We start from the raw sequence: 13,785 nt of genomic DNA on the forward strand, positions 1-13,785 counted from the left end.
GAAAGGGCTACGGGGAAATTGCCAAGCAGCTTGGTGAAAAAAGGTCCACTGTTGGAGCAATCATTAGAAAATGGAAGAAGCTTAACATAACTGTCAATCTCCCTCGGACTGGGGCTCCATGCAAAAACTCACCTCGTGGAGTCTCAATGATCCTGATGAAGGTGAGAAATCAGCCCAGAACTACACGGGAGGAGCTGGTCAATGACCTGAAAAGAGCTGGGACCACCGTTTCCAAGGTTACTGTTGGTAATACACTAAGACGTCATGGTTTGAAATCATGCATGGCACGGAAGGTTCCCCTGCTTAAACCAGCACATGTCCAGGCACGTCTTAAGTTTGCCAATGACCATTTGGATGATCCAGAGGAGTCATGGGAGAAAGTCATGTGGTCAGATGAGACCAAAATAGAACTTTTGGGTCATAATTCCACTAAACGTGTTTGGAGGAAGAAGAATGATGAGTACCATCCCAAGAACACCATCCCTACTGTGAAGCATGGGGGTGGTAGCATCATGCTTTGGGGGTGTTTTTCTGCACATGGGACAGGGCGACTGCACTGTATTAAGGAGAGGATGACCGGGGCCATGTATTGCGAGATTTTGGGGAACAACCTCCTTCCCTCAGTTAGAGCATTGAAGATGGGTCGAGGCTGGGTCTTCCAACATGACAATGACCTGAAGCACACAGCCAGGATAACCAAGGAGTGGCTCTGTAAGAAGCATATCAAGGTTCTGGTGTGGCCTAGCCAGTCTCCAGACATAAACCCAATAGAGAATCTTTGGAGGGAGCTCAAACTCTGTGTTTCTCAGTGACAGGCCAGAAACCTGACTGATCTAGAGAAGATCTGTGAGGAGGAGTGGGCCAAAATCCCTCCTGCAGTGTGTGCAAACCTGGTGAAAAACTACAGGAAACGTTTGACCTCTGTAATTGCAAACAAAGGCTACTGTACCAAATATTAACATTGACTTTCTCAGGTGTTCAAATACTTATTTGCAGCTGTATTATACAAATAAATAGTTTAAAAATCATACATTGTGATTTCTGGATTTTTTTTTTTAGATTATGTCTCTCACAGTGGACATGCACCTACGATGACAATTTCAGACCCCTCCATGATTTCTAAGTGGGAGAACTTGCAAAATAGCAGCGTGTTCAAATACTTATTTTCCTCACTGTATATATATATATATATATATATATATATATATATATATATATATATATATATATATATATATATATATATATATATAAGATATAAATACCCAAATTCAGAACATTTTCATAAACTAACATAACTTTCTGCAGTGAACAATGAACTTTTATGCTCACACAAATCTGTGCCTCATGCTCAGTAGAATGCATTTCACTGCTTTGGGCCTGCTATAAGTTCTCTCACCATTATGTAGTTTTTATGCGAGTCTCCCTGACAACACTGTACACAATGTGATGATGCTACACACTGCTTGCTAGTCTGAACATCTAATAACAATCAACAAACAAAACAGTTCAATCAAAATGCACTATGAGACTTAAAGTCTATTTACATTAATAACATTTCCAATATAAGAAACACTTTGAATATTGTGATTTATTACAGATAATTGTGTTGCGAATACACATATCATACACATATCACTAGCCACAGCAAAGGTGCATGTTCGGCAGCACACAACTTTATGTGTTTAAATCCCACTACATGTGTCATGTTGTGAAGTAACGTCTTGTTTACATTATTCTACCGAGCACTTGTTTCGGTTTCTCGGTTTGACCCTCTGTTCGCCACTCGGCTCACAACCGCCTGGATCACGTTCATGATTTTGCCTGATGATTTTGGATGAACATGTTTCTATTCTATTAAAACACACTTGCATGCATTTGCGCTTTCAGTGCGCACAATAATGTGACTGTGCTGACCTCTAGTGACAATCAAATGTATGTGCACTATGAAGTTTCTTTAATGAAACAGAAACACTTAAAGTTTGTGAACTTTGTTTTGCTGAAAGGAACACATTTTAAAACAGCTGATTGGAACAATCTAACAAAGAAATGGAACTTGGAATGGGAAATGAAAATAAAATAAAATAGTGATTGTGTTTATTACTTAGATGAAGTGATCAATCCATCTGTATTACTAAATCGATTTTATTTTTTTTTGTAATTAAGCAAATTGGAACATGTTAGATATTTTATTTGAAAGATCTATTCTAATTCTAAAGCTATTGAGTTTATTCCTAGATCAGCAGTGTTCAATCTTTTCCCACAAAGCTCCAGTGTGTGCATGTTTTCATTCCAATCAATCTAGGGCCACACCTGATAGTCATTGAAAATGAAAATAATCAGATTTCTACAGGCACACCACAAGTGGGCTTACACATATTGTTTGGACCCTACTGGTTTGTAGTAACACAAACCCTCATAACCCCATCTATAAATCAAGCCCTAATGTTTGAACCAAATCTTTAAAGACTTCATATTTTGCAATCACTTAAGCAAGAATAATAAGACAGCTGAAAGTGTTGGTGAGAAATATAGCTTGTATATGGGCTTAAGGAATTCTGCTTTTCTGAATCAATCAGATGAGCTTGCAGTGTTTCATGAAGAGAAACCAGTGTATGCCCTTATGTAACTATGGTGATCAATCTAGCAGCTTTTCATCTGCTAAAAAGTGATCCCTAATCGAAGCCTGGTGAAGTGGGTTTGTTCTCTGCCTGAACATCCAGCTCCTGTCTTCTGATGCTGCTAGCTGGACACTTTATAAAATCATTCTTAAAGACCCTGCCAGGGGTGTGAGCACAGCGACCATATTCACGTGCCCTTACAGTCAGTCTGAACGTAAATCTGTTCAATTCATCATGGCCTAATGGTGCAGGTTATCCAACAAGTTACATGTGGAATAGACTGTAAACACAGTATAACTAGTGGAGTTCCCCTTTCAGTCAGAACACAAAGAGGTTCCAGAGACTGATGTTGACAGATTATTTCTATAAAAAGTTATTTTGAAGACATCATACAGCATGCAGTTGCCACATGAAAATAATCGAATAAAGACCTTTCAGACGTTGTCACAAAGCTGCTTTACACAGATAATGAGGGAATAAGGTGATATAAAAGCATGTGCATGGGTGTTTATTGCCTATAAGTTAATCCAGATGGTAAGCATTGCCAATAGTGATTATCTGGTATCTACAGGCCTACTGGACATATGTAACTATAGTCTCTCAGGTAAAGTAGAACCATGGCTTTTAATGCCCAGCTATAAATAAAATGAGATGAATGTTCATATGACACAGTATGGGCATGACTTCTTTTGTTAATTTATGGATATAATACATTTTAGAAATGTAGAACTTGTCTCTAGGGTTCATAAGGCAATATATAATAATATACATCACAACCTGTTAACACTCCATGTTAGTTCAGCTAACTAACAGCTTATTATCTCAGAAGACCTTCATTTGACCATTTGATCGTGTGACCAAGAGTGAACTGTCAAAATGGTGTTTCCAACACGAGGCCTCGAAAATGATTGTGTGATCCATTTGTACATTAATCATGTTTGTGTAAACCTGTCACACTGACCTCCTGTGGTGATAAAGAGTAAGTGCACTGAGAAGGTTCATTGCCCTTATGATCAAACTGTATAATTCTCGAGTTGCCCAAAGATTAATTTTAATTTATACCAACCACAAAATGAATAAATAAATAAGAAAGATTTTGAATAAAACACCAATTACAGATGCATGGAAAATTCTTATGCTCATCCAGTTTACCACATATTACCCAACATATTTGCTCTTATATGAATTGGAAAATCTGTTTTGCTCAGAAGGTCCCAAAAGAAACCAGACTTTTCATGCAAAATGCTTTTTTATTTTTAACTATAAATAAAGAACGAATAAATTATAAAATATGACACTGGTGCACATACAATATTGCTGAATCCTTCATTAGGGAAACACGAAGGATAAACAGGATGGTGAAATACTGTACACAGAATCACCTGCGGGTTTTTAGATGACCAGAATTAAACAAGAGTGTGAAGTCATTAAGCTGTTTTGTCTTTAACACCTTTGATTAGTCAGATACCTGTGAGAGAGTCGCCATCAGTGAAGGTGAGAAGCAATAACAAGTCTCTTAGGCATTACTGTACATCAGATGAAAAACATTACCTCATTAAACCTTAGTGCTTTCATTAAATTTTTGTGAAACTCACAGCATATGTGTGTTTATATGTTTAAAAAAGACTACAGCAAACACCAATAAATAAAAACTCAAAGTGAATAACTCATAAACCAGTCGCTAGGCCTATATATCCATTCATGAACTACTTGTACAAACACCATAAATAATGAACAGTTCCCCAGAAAACAAACCAGTAAGTTCATTTCCAAGGCTCTCGGAATCTTTCACAAAAGTAGTGATTGAGGTCAGGATACATTGACATTTAAACCAAGATGGAACAGTTAATATGGTGTTTCTAACACAAGGCCTTAGAACTGATCAATTGTGTTCCACGTGTACATTATTCATCTGTAGCTGTAAATCTGACCACACTGACCTCCTGTGGTGATCAGCAGTAAGTGCATGACCCAACTGCCATTATATTCTGTCTTATTCCAGAGTTGGCCAAAGATTAGAATTCTATTATTACATATAATTAAAAAATGAATAAATGATAATGGCTGATGATACAACAGTTTAGTGCAAATGCAATATGCTGAGTCATTCTTTAGGGAAACATGATTGATAAACAGGAGGGTGAAATATTGTACACAGACTCAATCTATAGCTTTAGATGGCCAGATTTAGATCAGAGTGTGAAGTCATTAAGTTGTTTTGTCTTCAACACCTTTGATAAGTTGGATACCTTTGAGAGAGTCATCATTAAATGTGAGAACTGTTAACTGGTCTCGTAGGCGTTATCACAGACAACAAACATGACCTCATTGTTGTGTCTTGATCATAGTGCAATACAGGAAAACCAGATGTCACACAGCATCCTGATAGATTTTCTTAATGTTTTTATACTTAACAATACTGTTGTTTTTTTTTTTTTTTTATAAAGAACACTAAGGAAAAAACGTTACCTTTTTAAAAAGTGGATAAATGGACTTGCGCAGCATCTTGTATACATTACTACATTCATGCTGGCAAAAAGACTTGTTATGAATTGATATTTATACTGTAGTAGCACAATTCTGTATTTGAAAGAAAACAATTAAATTACAACTAAAAAGAAAATAATCAATGAGATACAACAGTAGTATTTTATTTGATGTTGATGAAATATTTGCAATAAATATTTAGCTGTTCATTGACATCAGGCCCACAGTAATCCTGTGCAGAATCTGTCTGTAGGCCAACCTTAGCCTTAGTCTTAGTCTTATTAAACACAACCAATTGCACATAACATGACCCACCATGCATCTACACCAGGGCCTGAATGTTCTAGAACCAGAGGATGGCTTATTTCTGTTTCATGTAATCCTGCCAACAAACAGCAAACTTCAAATTAGCTACTATTCGCCACTATTAGCCACTGTTGCCTAAAATGCATGGCACAAAATAGCCCTTTTCACTGCTTGCTGGTAGCCACAGTCACCAAGTCACTTAATTGAAAAGATTACATGGATTATTATGTGTCAGTTTCCAGCAGTCGTCTAGCCAAAGAGCCATCTTGTAACATTGCACAATTCAACTGCCTGAAGCGTACAAAATGACACTACTTGGTCTGCAATGTGTTCATATGTTCTTGCAAACAACAACCTCAGGGCTTTAAAATAGAATAAAATCACGGCCCTGATAAGTAGTGCTGCTAGACTGTCTAGAACTCACCCACCACTCCAACATCCCCTGAAGATCTGCAGGCCACAGTAAAGCTGTAGGGACTGAAAATTTAACCGACTAACATTTTTCAAAAAGATGGCTAATTAGACTCATAATATTACTCATATTTATTAATTAATATCAGCATCAGCCTTTTTTCATTTAACCAGACAACTATAAACAAAAAAAAATGCAAGCTAAGCGGTTTACAAATGAACTTGCTTTCAGAAACAATTAGTTTTAAACCAGTAAATTAAGCAATTATTTTATTAGTTGTGATCTATACTATACTGTCACAATGGGATTTGTATATATTAAATGGAGAATGTGTCTGTGTGTGTGTTACACACAAACATCTATGGGTTTTTCTCTCATAGCTTCTTATTTCATGAATAGAATTGTGAAATATAGAGTGTTTCGATGTATTAAGTGACTATAATATTGAATAAAATATCAAATTTAAACAAGATTCTGGATGTTTGATTATAATTCACACATTGTTCTGCCTATCTGAAGTTTTAAATCATAATAAAAAAAGCCATTATATAGCTGCATTCTAAATAAAGAATGAAAAAAAAAAAAAAGCAGAAACAAGGCCTCAAAAAAAGCAACTTGGCTGTGAGATGATCTGTGCAAACTGTACCCCAAAGGTCATTAATATGCTCAGTCTAACCCTAAACTATAGCAATGCAAAAATATTATTCACAGGCTAAAAATGTAGCCTTATGTATAATGTTTGCCTTTTTTTCTATTTTAAAGCCAAGTTTTTGCCTCATTCCTTTTATCCTTGTTTGTTATTTGTTGTTTTCTATAAAAATAGTTCTAGAATTATAGAATATTTGCTTGGCTAGAATCGAAAAACTTTTTCAGAAATACAAAACTGTTGCTTTTCTAGAAATTGTCTTACGATACAATAGGACAACATGAATAATCCAAATCAGCACATTATATTATAGACGTAGCTAATGTTTATATGGCAGATAAATGATGTCACATTAAAGCATCCCCATTGGTAAACTGGTGCTAAATGTTTAAACCAGACAGTATTTAAGTCAAGCTGGTCATATACTTCTGCTTTCAGATAATAGTGTGTAGAGGCTGAATGAAAAATGTTTTTTCCCGGTTGATGATATTTTTCCGATGCTGTAATGTGTAATCTGGTAAATTATTTTCGGAATCAAATGGAGTGGATAGAGAAGCTTGGTGCTAACATAACCCATGCTGATTTAGATGAAGCACTTCTCTGTTTCCCACATGAGCCAGACTCCTGCCTCGGAGCAGCTCGTTCCTTTTTCAGTAGAGTTATCATGTACATTTTAATGCTTCCTACGGTACTTCTGACTGTTTTTGGGAATCTGCTGGTCATCGTCACTATTTCCCATTTTAAACAGCTGCAATCTCCAACTATCTTCATCATCCTCTCGCTGGCTGTCGTGGACTGTCTGCTCGGCTCGATGATCATGCCTTTCACTATGGTGCGATGGGTGGAAGGCTGCTGGTTCTTGGGGGAGATTTTTTGCAAAATCCATTCCAGTTTAGACATGACATTAAGTATAGTGTCCATCCTTCACCTGTGTATGGTTTCTATTGACCGCCACAAAGCCATTACTGATCCTCTGGGTTATAAAATGAAAGTGACGAATGATATCGTGGTCGTAGGAATTGCTGTCATTTGGCTCTTCTCGTTCTCATTTAGCTTCGGTGTGGTATTTTCTAATACCAATCTCGAAGGTTTAGAGGACATTCTAGTGTTGAGTTCCTGTGTTGGAAACTGTGCCTTGGTTTTTAATAGACAGTGGGGAGTCATTGTTGCTCTTGTGGCATTTTTCATTCCAGGAACTATCATGAGCTGTCTTTACCTTAAAATATTCCATGTTGCAAGAAAACAAGCTAAAGTAATGTCTGAGAGAGCTACATTTGGAAAATCTGAAACAAAGAACAATTCTTCAGAACAGAGAGAGAGAAAAGCTGCTAAAACTCTAGGCATTGTTATGGGAATTTTTCTGATTTGCTGGTTGCCGTTTTTCATTGCTACTATAGCTGATCCATTCCTGGACTTCTCAACCCCTGCAGATGTTTTTAATGCTCTGGTCTGGTTTGGTTACCTTAATTCTACTTGCAATCCTTTGATCTATGGCTTTTTCTATCCGCGTTTCCAAAAAGCATTTAAGATGATCATAGCTAAATATGTTTTTGACCTTGGTAACTCAGCCAACCTTACACTCTAATTTTAAAATGCTTTGTGAAATCCATATTGTTTCTTTTGCATTATACAAGAAAAAAAATTAACATTGTATTTATGTTAAGTTTACAATCAATAAAGGGCAGTTTATTATCAGCTCTATTACCACTAATTACATTTATAAGGCTTTAGTGATGAAGATTTTCCTTTGTGTAATAAAATTCATACATCACTGTCTTGTTCAATAACAAAGGGTTTATGTCTGGAGACTGGCTAGGCCACACCAGAACCTTGATATGCTTCTTACAGAGCCACTCCTTGGTTATCCTGGCTGTGTGCTTCGGGTCATTGTCATGTTGGAAGACCCAGCCTCGACCCATCTTCAATGCTCTAACTGAGGGAAGGAGGTTGTTCCCCAAAATCTCGCAATACATGGCCCTGGTCATCCTCTCCTTAATACAGTGCAGTCGCCCTGTCCCATGTGCAGAAAAACACCCCCAAAGCATGATGCTACCACCCCCATGCTTTACAGTTGGGATGGTGTTCTTGGGATGGTACTCATCATTTTTCTTCCTCCAAACACGTTTAGTGGAATTATTACCCAAAAGTTCTATTTTGGTCTCATCTGACCACATGACTTTCTCCCATGACTCCTCTGGATCATCCAAATAGTCATTGGCAAACTTAAGACGTGCCTGGACATGTGCTGGTTAAAGCAGGGGAACCTTCCGTGCAATGCATGATTTCAAACCATGACGTCTTAGTGTATTACCAACAGTAACATTGGAAACGGTCGTCCCAGCTCTTATCAGGTCATTGACCAGCTCCTTCTGTGTAGTTCTGGGCTGATTTCTCACCTTCCTTAGGATCATTGAGACCCCACGAGGTGAGATCTTGCATGGAGTCCCAGTCCGAGGAAGATTGACAGTCATGTTTAGCTTCTTCCATTTTCTAATGATTGCTCCAACAATGGACCTTTTTTCACCAAGCTACTTGGGAATTTCCCTGTAGCCCTTTCCAGCCTTGTGGAGGTGTACAATTTTGTCTCTAGTGTCTTTGGACAGCTCTTTGGTCTTGGGCATGTTAGTAGTTGGATTCTTACTGATTGTATGGGGTGGACAGGTGTCTTTATGCAGCTAACGACCTCAAACAGGTGCATCTAATTTAGGATAATAAATGTAGTGGAGGTGGACATTTTAAAGGCAGACTAACAGGTCTTAAGGGTCAGAATTCTAGCTGATAGACAGGTGTTCAAATACTTATTTGCAGCTGTATCATACAAATAAATAGTTTTAAAATCATATATTGTGATTTCTGGATTTTTTTTTTTAGATTATGTCTCTCACAGTGGACATGCACCTACGATGACAATTTCAGACCCCTTCATGATTTCTAAATGAGAGAACTTGCAAAATAGCAGGGTGTTTAAATACTTATTTTCCTCACTGTATATATATATATATATATATATATATATATATATATATATATATATATATATATATATATATATATATATATACATATTGTGTGAACAATAATTGACACCTATCTATAAAAATCTATAACGGGAATTCAGTTTTATTCTGTTATACGCGTTTTTACTCCTGAAGAGCTATTATAAGCTATATGAGCTATATAAGAGGTATACAGGTTTCAGGCTTTAGATCAGGGATGCTCAAACTTATCTGTAAAGGGCCAGTGTGGGTGTAGGTTCTCAATCTAAAAGATGGAATTGGGTGATTGCTAATGTTTGGAAAGAAAACTGATGGGCATGAACACTGGTCCATTTAGGATCAGTTTGGACATCAAAGATATAAGGGTCAAAACTGCTTTCACATTGTGTACCTAATAGTTTCTCAGGCTCTGGGTTACTGATTGGAAGGGTTGGAGTTTAAGCCCCATATTGCCAAACTACCACTCTTGGGCCCTTCAGCAAGGGTTAACCTTTGTTGAACAGGGTGTGCTGTATTATGGCTGATTCTGCGCTCTGACCCCAGCTTCATAAAAATGTAGAAAAAACCTGCTCTGGATTGTGCACATGGAAGTTTATCAGAAAATAAATAAATATTACAGCCTTCTGACCAAATTATATAGGGCTTTTAACATACTGCTAATGATGCAGATTAAATAAATAGCATCAGGTCCAATAAGAAAAATTGAATTCGGTGCAGCTCTGATTATACATGATATCATATGATAAAGTAAAACTTTTACTGTTGGGTCAAAACGAATAACTAATGAAAATCAGCTTTTGTGCATTCAAATAAGTATATCATCTTTATAATGAACTTTCAGATGAAAGCTTTGATCATTTAAATTCATAGATGTTGTACAAAGTAATCTTTTATTTTTAAGCATCACTCACATCACTCAAATAAGTTAGCACATTTATTTCATGGAATTACAACCTTCCACCTGCCAATCAAACTTGTTTGCACAAAGTGTTTGTGTAAAAGCTTCCTGTCTCTGGGTATTGCTAATGATCTGGGATTTACTGTTTTGGTAATAATTGACGAAACTATAATCAGGGACAAGTGTAAAGTCAGGACAATAATGTACCTAACACCTTTGATTAGTCATGTACCTGTGAGAGATTCTCCATCATTAAAAGTGAGAGATTCTAACTGGGCTCTTGGGCATCATCTCAGAGGTTCTGCCAAACACAAACATTACCTCATAAGCTCCTGTGTGTTTGTAAACATATAAACATGCTCACAAAATGTGAAACAGAGCTGGAAAAGTAAAGTCCAGAAGAAGGCATGAATATCAATCAGTGGAAATTAAGCACAATGTCCTTTAACACAAGGCCACATTATAAGGCCTATTCAATTCCACACAATAACCTGTCAATATAATTCAATATTCTTTGAATTTGTATATAATGTTTATTGAAATGAATGGCAGTTACTGCACTATGTGTAATAATATTACAGAGAAAGCAGATGTTATTGCTCTGTTATGCTATAATAACTGCTTTGTTTATTCAGAACAGAAAACACTGCTTGATTAAATACGTTAGAATAGAAAATAATGTAAAGAACTCCTTGATGCCTGGCACGTTTAAATCTTCCCCAGTTTGATGTCGAATATGAACATTTAAACAAATTAAGCTTTCCCAATGTCATTTAAGAGTCCATGTGTAAGTAAAAGCAGTTAATATTTATAACAGAAAAAGCCTTCTAACAAATGTGTACAAATCACTGAGCCCAAGGCTTTTTTGGATTCTCTGATCCAATAGATCTCTGATTTCCAGCTCAAGTTCCCCTTTGCACAAACACATACACCATGTCATGTCCACCATTATTGCCATAAGGCCTGGATCCATTTGGCCAAATCTAATTTTACCCCTGCTTTACATTACTGTTTCCTTACTGTCTCATTTACAGTTACAGTGTATAAATCATGAATGTCTCTGTTGTGGTGTAGGTCATGGGATATAGTCCAAACCTGATTTCTACACTTTATAAAACCAATGAATGATTATTTAGATAAATAAAATGCCAGTAAATAAAATAGTATATTTTGGCACCTTATTTTTTTATAAAGGGTTTCATAAAGAACAGCAGCAGTACTTTAGTTTGGAATCAGGTACATATATATATATATATATATATATATATATATATATATATATATATATATATATATATATATATAAAAAAGCCCCGACACCCAGGCTCTAAACTCCTTCAAATAAACCTCAGGCCTATTAAATTAGGCACCTATGATCAGACTTTGCACATATCACAAAAATATCATAATGAAAAGTCTATTTAGAGCCTTTTTTATTAAATGTGTGATCTAATAAGATCAGAACTGTTTAAAAGGGGCTGTTTAAAATTGGTCTATAATCAGATTTAAACATTTTTTTTAAAAACATTTTCTATCACGTATCAAAGCAGATGACTGTAAGATGCTCAAGAGAATGCAGAGCTTGTTGTTTAAGTAGATGTTAGATAAATAAGAAAATTTCAAATACCAGATCCATTCCTGAATCTAAGTATTGCTAATGACCAGCAAATTAAAGGCCACATCAGCAAATGCACACAGTCACATCATAAGGTGCATACCAACATACACACAATGTATTAAGTCACTACTACAATATGTCCTAACATCCCAATGTTTATTTAAATTAGTAGGAGCATTCCACACTGCACTAATATCACTGATGTCAAAAGTTCTTGACACTTTGGTGCACAAAACTCAGGTTTTCAGGATTTTATTCAAGATTTTATTTGTGCAAGACCTAACTGAATTTTAATTAACTTCTTGTTTAGAAAACTATTAAAAATAATTTCCATATTATATAAAGGACTTATAAATTGTTAAGGAAGTCCTAATTTTGACCAATGAACTATGAGCTGATTTGAGAATAGGTGCATGTTAAATTTTCCTGTCTTTGTTATGATATATTTGTATATAATTTATTTGAAGTATAAAGTATCAGTAACTGTTTTTGATCTGTTTGTCCCCAATTCATGACTGTATCCCTTCCTAGCTTTGAATGCTTGCTGACATTTGATCCTGCACAAGTCTAGGTGCTTACCCAAACTCTAGCCACTAACACTCAAGCTGACCTCCATAGGCATTCTTGGCCTGGTATTATGCAAACACCCCTGTTGAATGTGATCTTATTTATAAAAATGCACAAATCAAGGATTAAGAGACAGAAGTTTCAGCACTGGGATTTATGCTCAAGACCTTCTGACTAGATGTCCTATGTCTTAGTCACTGAGCTACCACTTGTCATTGGCTAACACATCCCATCAGGCCTACCACGACAATGTCATCAGCAAACTTAACTATAGTAAAAGTTTGTATAAGTGTTCAACAAGGAGAGCGAAACTCTTACAACACAACACAACACAACACAACCCTGTAAGGGCTCCAATGTTATGACATCAAGGCAGAACCAGAAAGGTTAGAATTCATTTGCGAGTTTATTGTGGAAAAAGACAAGTCCAAAATGCAATCCAAAGGAAGTCATAGAAGCTGGCAAGAAGGTACAATACAAAACTAACAAAAAAAAAAAACCTCTCTAGATCAAGAAAACAAAGGAAAAGTTTAGCACATAATATGGCAATGAACATAGAAATAAAAAAGGCTTGGTGTGTACATAGGAAGACACAATACTTTGGAAAGTCCTGGATGTGTCCTTTGATCTGGAGGGTGATGGTTCCCTTCGGTGGGTCAGAGAAAAAAATCGCAGTTGGCCCCGCTCCAGAATGACCACACCTTCAGGTGTTTGGGGTGGTCGCTGTGAAATACTTCTGATCTCATCCACACAGCATTGTTTTGATTTTGAATGGTCCATTAAACCTAGGGCTCAGCTTCTTGCATGGTAGTCTTAGACTGATTATGTATGTGGAGAGCCAAACCAACCTTTCCAGAGGCGCACTTGAGTCCATTCTCACGCACTGTATTTTCGAATAAAATGCGGATAAAAGTTCCCAACCTCAGAAATCTTCATGAATCCTGAACATTAGAAGGAATGGGCCGTGCTGACACTGCTGAGCATGAGACATGTCTGCCTACACCTACTGATTATGATATGTATGTCAGGAAGAAAAGCTCTGGTCCCTGGGCCTACAACTTGGTGGTGAGTTTGGAAAGAATTATCATGTGATTAAATTCAGAACTGTAGTAAACAATCAGCATTTTATTTAATGTGCCTTCCTGATGTCTAGAAGGCTTAGGGCTGTGTGTAGCAGGTTTGAACTGATGTTATCTATGAAGTGAATGGGACGGTACACAAACTGAAATGGGTC

The 13,785-nt window shown here is 36.6% G+C and overlaps 1 protein-coding gene across 1 annotated transcript; it reads left to right on the top strand.

Moving 5' to 3' along the window:
* Positions 1–7,136: 7,136 nt before the first annotated feature.
* Positions 7,137–8,057, top strand: LOC310722195 (trace amine-associated receptor 4-like; the record flags this gene model as incomplete). Its single annotated transcript, XM_083534567.1, has 1 exon — positions 7,137–8,057. One exon carries the CDS (start codon positions 7,137–7,139, stop codon positions 8,055–8,057), a length of 921 nt encoding a protein of 306 aa, XP_083390693.1.
* Positions 8,058–13,785: the final 5,728 nt, after the last annotated feature.

This window comes from Silurus aristotelis (genome assembly GCF_946808225.1).
Source record: "Silurus aristotelis genome assembly, chromosome: 28".
NCBI classification, from domain to species: Eukaryota; Metazoa; Chordata; class Actinopteri; order Siluriformes; family Siluridae; genus Silurus; species Silurus aristotelis.